The sequence below is a fragment of the Xenopus laevis genome, chromosome 9_10L (genome assembly GCF_017654675.1).
Source record: "Xenopus laevis strain J_2021 chromosome 9_10L, Xenopus_laevis_v10.1, whole genome shotgun sequence".
Classification (NCBI taxonomy): domain Eukaryota; kingdom Metazoa; phylum Chordata; class Amphibia; order Anura; family Pipidae; genus Xenopus; species Xenopus laevis.
The window spans coordinates 4,302,070-4,308,568 of NC_054387.1; the positions used below are offsets into that span (position 1 = coordinate 4,302,070).

At 39.6% G+C, this 6,499-nt stretch overlaps 1 protein-coding gene across 1 annotated transcript; it reads right to left on the bottom strand.

Annotated features, from left to right (window-relative positions):
* LOC108701981 (guanine nucleotide-binding protein G(I)/G(S)/G(O) subunit gamma-T2) lies at window positions 1–2,726 on the bottom strand. The gene is made up of 2 exons (XM_018236991.2): window positions 2,509–2,726; window positions 1–332 (listed from the first exon to the last, which is right to left on the bottom strand). Exons 1-2 carry the CDS (start codon window positions 2,590–2,592, stop codon window positions 207–209), a joined length of 210 nt encoding a protein of 69 aa, XP_018092480.1. The 5' UTR covers window positions 2,593–2,726; the 3' UTR covers window positions 1–206.
* Window positions 2,727–6,499: the final 3,773 nt, after the last annotated feature.

Genomic DNA, 6,499 nt, shown 5'->3' on the forward strand with positions numbered 1-6,499 from the left:
TTTTTGGAATATTTTTTTTAATTGTCCAGAGACACTAATCACAGATAATACATACCCAATTAAACAAATGTTTTTTAAGCTCAGGACCCAAGCCTGGTTTATGAATCAGGCTTGCCTTCTATCTCTTCTTAACAGTGAGATTCAATGAAAAAATGAAAGTTCCATATTGTGATCCTATTGCACAGTGGAGATTGTTTAGCCCTTCATCAGGATATCGAACATCCGCCTTTCTCCTTAAAGGGATTCCTGTCATCTGGAACTCCTTTTATCAAAGGATCTTCGGGCGTAAGAGATTCAATATAAGTCTTCATTTCTGATAAAGATGTTGAAACCTGGAATGAAATACAGAAGTTATTAATGTTGTTGAACCAAACCAAAAATGTAACTACGATAGAGGTCCAAAAGAGGCACAACATGCCGAAAAATGCATGTGTTTTAGGTAGGGATGCACCAAATCATGCATCATTTTTGGATTTAGCTGAATACTGAGTAGAATGGACAAACCAGTCGTGTCTGTGAACTATGTTAACAGATATGCACAATACCACAATCCAGAAGCTCATCTACTGAAGACTGAGGCATAAGGCTTTAAAATTGGTCAGTTTTTGGATTGTGGTCAGGCTAATGTGAATCCTAAAAGATATGCTGAGATTAAATTTTGAGATTATACATTCTGACTTTGGTTTCCCACATTGGGTCCTTTTCAACCTAAATGACTCAGTTTTCTTGCACCATGAATATTCAGCTATAATATAAGGTATGTCTATGGACCTGCGGTGGTGGTGTGCTTTGAGGATGAATGTAGGCATAACGTGCTTATGATGCTTTAAAAACAGCATGAGGAATAGTCTAATGCAGTGATCCCCAACCAGTAGCTCGTGAGCAACATGTTGCTCCCCAACCCCTTGGATGTTGCTCCCAGTGGCCTTGGAGCAGGTGCTTATTTTTGAATTCCTGGCTTGAAGGCAAGTTTTGGATGTATAAAAACCAGGTGTCCTACCAAACAGAGGCTCCTGTAGGCTGCCAGTCCACATAGGAGCTACCATTAATCAATCAACCCTTACTTACACTAGCCAGGAACATTTTTCATGTTTGTGTTGCTCCCCAACTCTTGTTACATCTGAATGTTGCTCATGGGTGGAAAAAGGTTGGGGACCCCTGGTCTAATGAGTTCTCAATGGTAATGCATCTATACAGGTTACACTATTCCTACTTGTATTTCGTACCTAAGAGTCACCCTTCATCAACCTCTATGAAAACAGTTTGAAAGCACTTCAGTAACTGCTTACAGGTGGATTATCATGGGAAGCAATTAGGCTATTTTGGTTGTGTTGGACAAAGCAAGTCTCTGAAATACCAAACAAACACATTGCTCGCCAACTCCATGGATGTTGCTCTCAGTGGCCCCAAAGAAGGTGCTTATATTTGAAATCCTGACTTGAAGGCAACTTTTGGTTGCATAAAACCAAGTGTACTACCAAACAGAACCTTCTGTGGGCTGCTAGCCCATACAGGGGTTACCAAATGGTCAATCGCAGCCCTTATTTTGCACCACCCAGGAACATTTTTCATGTACACATTGCTCCTCAACACTTTCTATATCTAAATGTTGCTCATGATTATAAAAGGTTGGAGACCCAAGCTGTAGAGGGTGAGGCCAGAGCACAAATAAGAACCACTGACTTATATTGCATAAAAAACTGTAAGCCAGTGTTGTTTTTTAACCCTCTTTGAAGTCTAACATTTGGTCAGGGATTCCCTTAGGTCATAACAATGTTCCTGGTACTGTATAATAAAAATGTTAGTGCCATGCGTAAAAACTATTATTGTAAATGATACTGGTAAATCATAGTACAAGTTGATCCAGGGACTAGTCCGATTGCCATCTTGTAGTCAGGAAGAAATTTTTTTCCCATCTGAGGCAAATTGGAGAGGCTTCAAATGTTTTTTTTTTTGCCTTCCTCTGGATCAACTGGTAGGCAGGTTACAACAGAGTTAAAAGGTTGAACTAACTTACTATGTTACTATAAAGCAAACAGTGTTAAGGACATTGGGTATATTCATCAATAGGTTGGTATGTAAGCAGCAGTATGTAAAGTAATATAGAGGTCACCATGAGAGACCTGTGAGAGTTTCAGCAAGTTGGAGGAGCTCAATAAAATACTAAAGCTCAATAAAGTTGTAACAAACCCATTGCCATCGGGGTGATATTGATGCATATTAAAACCCTCATTCCACACTTATTAGCAACATAGAATCTGGACTTTAAACGCCAGGACTGGATCATTATCTCCCTGATGACATGGCTTTAATTGATACTATAAGTCCACTTCCACGTCCTCTATGAAGACCTTTGTTTCTGACTTCAACTTGTCCCTGTCTATAAAATACTTCCCACATTTAGCAACAATAGGACTCAGAGAAAGAGTTTGTATATTTATATAGCGGCTGTTTGACACAAGTGAGGTTTTGTTTGAGAGGGGTAGTAGGAAAATAGAGAAAAATTACCGGTGCCCTCTCTGTTTTGACTTCTTTCTTTAGCTGTTCCACTTCCATCTTCATTATATCCTTCTCCGTCATGTCTTGAGCCATTGTTCGTGGAGTGGTTAAGGTGAGACACAGATGATAGAGGAATCTTTGGTTAGGGTTTCTTTTCTCTACAAAGATGTTTATTCATGGATAATGCGGAGTGAGAGCTCTCCCAGACGCCTGCTGGTCTCTGATCTGATTTCTTCTTTGCTACACTGTATATAAGACTACAGATGGAAGTCATCTTTCTAATCCTAATCTGATAAATGGCTTTCATGTCTATCCTGCTTAGAGTTCAGTATCACTGCTGAGAATATATGTGTTCTGAAGCTGTTTGTGTATAACAATTATGATATTAAAATAGATGACAGAATGTTGTATTTTTTACTGAAAGAAATAAACTACTGATTAATGGACTATCTGCTTAAGGTATTTTATATTCACATTTTCCATTTGTCTTTTGTTTTCACCTTTCAGCCACACTTTTATCCTTCTTTTCCTACTGGTTGGTTATACAGACTTTGCAGACCAAGTAAGCAGCTTATTGTCCCATGTACGGCGCCTGCCAGTTCCATATCTGGCAGTAAATTGGCCAGATATCAGTTAGGCAGGTTAAAAAATCCCATCGAATGAGAAGTACATCAGATGTTGATATGTCTACATGTCATGGATCTCCATAGACCAGGGATCCCCAACCTTTTGAACCCATGAGCAACATTCAGAAGTAAAAGGAGTTGGGGAGCAACACATGCATGAAAAATGTTCTTGGGGTGTCAAATAAGGGCTGTGATTGGCCATTTGGTAGCCCTGGTGTGGATTGTCAACCTACATTGAGGCTCTGTTTGGCAGTACATCTGTTTTTTATACAACCAAAACTTGCCTCCAAGCCTGGAATTCAAAAATAAGATCCTGCTTTGAGGCCACTGGGAGCAACATCCAAGGGGTTGGAGAGCAACGTTACTCACGAGCTACTGGTTGGGGATCACTGCCATAGACCCTTCTGGGTGATGAATTTGCCAAACAAGGGAATCTGCCTGTGGATGGGCAGCTTTACTTTCCTTCAACCTACCACATGTTTACCCATCTGTATTTTTGTTTCTATATGTATTTGTCTAATCATTGATCCCCTGATTAGACTGTTTGCCTCTAATTGTGCCTCTAATTTTCCTTTCCACCCTTTACCTGTAAATTTCAATTCTCTCAATAGACTAAAGTTTTACCCTGATGGTTCCTGAGCAGTTGTAAGATGGTTACAAGGGGTAAAAGTTTCCAAAATGCCATCAATCATGGCCAAAAAACAATATTTAGAATCACCCATTAAGTCATGTAAGGCTCATCATGATCTGTTTGTACTGCTCCCATGAGCAATTATTAGGTTTATGATGGTTACCACACTCAGATGGACACTACTGGACTACTGGATCTCTTAAGATGTCTGACAAAGAGAGCAAGAGAATAACACCCTTGGAGGTATATTTTATTGGTCCCAATTTTCCAGGCAGGCAAGTTGAGGTCTTCCAGAAGTCATTGTGCTATATCCTTTGGATGCTTTAGTTCAGAACAATTTGACCCAGTTCAAGGAAATGCACTGAAAAATATCTTACCAGGTTCAATTTTTAGGATAATAGGCCCTCTAAAATTGTCCAGGCCCCAGTGTCCATGCACTTGCTGAACTTATGGTAGCTCTGTGCCCTTGTTTGCCAAGCTTAGCATCTGTGTACAGCATATGACATTGGCATGATGACCTATAAACCCTTCTGACCATAACCTATGGCCATTCTCAATTATTACAATAGGAAAACTGTCGAGAACCCATTATTTATTATATTTTCCTGGGGTAATGTCAAAAGTGCCAAATTAATCATGTATAGTCCCCATTTAGGGTTACATATTGTATGTCTTTACTCTGCAAGCAGAAACACAAAGCCCTAGATAAGCTACTATTACGAGAACTAAGACATCTCTATGACTAGTTTGGGTTTTGATACCCAACAATATGTTCCAAACCGACATGAGCTGTAACATTTTAAGAGGAACAGTGACTTGGACAGGGAAGGCATTGTGTCATTGCTCAAAGAGACTCCATATTAACCTTCCGATCACTTGGAATCCTCTTTGATCTTATTATCTGGATTCCCTAAGAGGATAATGATATCAGTGAGGAGGTTCAAAACCAGCATTTAAATATACTGGTATCAGTCTGCTTACATGACAGATGTCCAGTTCAAGCTCTTAGTTTCAGCTGCTAGGTTCCATTTCTGGTCAAGCCATTAGCTAATGCTGTGCTGTCCAACTTCGTCTATGGTAGAACAATCATTTCTTTAAAGGGGACCCGTCGCCTTCCAAATCCTATTTTATGGTGTTAATCAAGCAAAATGAACTATAATTAAACTTCAGAAATGATTTGAATCTTGTTTTCTTTGGTCTGGGAACTCATAATGATAGCAAGAAGGAAGGAGCCATTTTGTGGACACTGTTATTAAGACAAGTCTTGTATCATCTCAGAATCTTATTTGTGCACCAGAATGAGGGACCTGATGTCCATCCCCATGTTCTGGTTACACAATTAAATGGTGAAGAGAACGGGGGAAAGTAGGGAGAGCAGTGACATGTAGGAAGTGCTGAATGGAAAGTGAAAGTAATTGTCTAAGGCATAGAGGAGGGGCAGACAATATTTGATTGACAGCTGAGATCTTAAAATGAGTTTACAACAACTATGAATGTTTTAATAAAAAAAAGAATTTGTATTTCAAGTTTCATTTGAAAAGGACTTTTATTATACAGCTTTTTATGTCTTGGTGACTGGTCCCCTTTAAGCTCAGGGTTAAAGTCCGTGTTGTATACAACCAATTTCAATTTGTGGTCTGTTTTAATTGTCTTGTGCAGTCAAATGTGTGTGTTTGAGTTACATGTATATAATCAGACTTTGTGTTTCTTTGTGAGAGTCCGGGTGTGTGGAAAGTCTATTTGTGCACATTTTTGTGAATGGTTGTGTTTTTCTAAAAGGAAGTGGTTTCACTTCCCATTATCTGTTCTGATAGACCCAGTAAAACATATTGCACATCCACCATGAAATAATAATATTCGATATTCGGTTTTCAACGCAATAGACCATGCCCAACTCAAATCGGCCCTCAAAACCCTGAATCAGTGTAGAATTATTAGAACCAGATAAACCAAAGCTCTATTTATACACACCCAATTCATAATGAAATCTGACGGATATAAAAAGGAAGGAGACGTTTTTAGCTATTTATAACCTGATCATTCGGCCTCAATGTGGCAAACATGGCCAAGACCAAGAGCTGTGAATGTTCAATTCTGAAGCATCCGTGGTGATTAAATGTGTCCGTCCCTAGTGTAAGGCATCACAGAAATAAGTTATGATCTTAAATACCCCGATTTGGGTTTCACAAGGGATCGGTACCAGTAACCAGCCCCACACTTTACTGTGTGTAAAGTAAGAGATGACTTTTGGTGGGTGCCAAACAGTGGACAAGTCAGTCATCTTAAAAGACAGAAAGGATGAGATTGAGGCCTCTGGGTTGGGTATTAGGGTATTCTATTCTAGTTCCTCAGTGGAGCCCGTCCCAACCCTTGAACCCCCATGACTTGGTTTCCGCTGAAGTCAGTAGGCACTCCCCAATGACTAAATTATACACCATAATATAAACCCCTTTACAAGAACTATATGAGCAAACTCTAACTCGGTCATGGGAGTAGGTATACTTGGGGGGAAGCGATGTTAACATATTTCTTTTTAAATTTGTTGAGTATAATGTCTCTTTCTGCCCTATAGTGCTCTCCACCAGCACAACAGCACTCGGAGAGACCCATGTTGCTTCTTCCCACTCACTAAAGGTTAGTACTGCTCTTACTATTCTTACATGTTCAAGCAAGATCCATTTGAGAATACAGTATGAGATCAAAGCCAAATAGCATGCAGGCCCCCAAGTGGCTGCACAGCAAC

What these genes read in the sequence shown, in the direction of transcription:
- LOC108701981 (XM_018236991.2), bottom strand. Translation starts at nt 2,592, where the DNA reads ATGGCTCAAGACATGACGGAGAAGGATATAATGAAGATGGAAGTGGAA. An exon ending in TCAAAACAGAGAGGGCACCG is followed by an intron (nt 333 to 2,508) that starts GTAATTTTTCTC and finishes ATTTCATTCCAG; the next exon opens with GTTTCAACATCTTTATCAGA.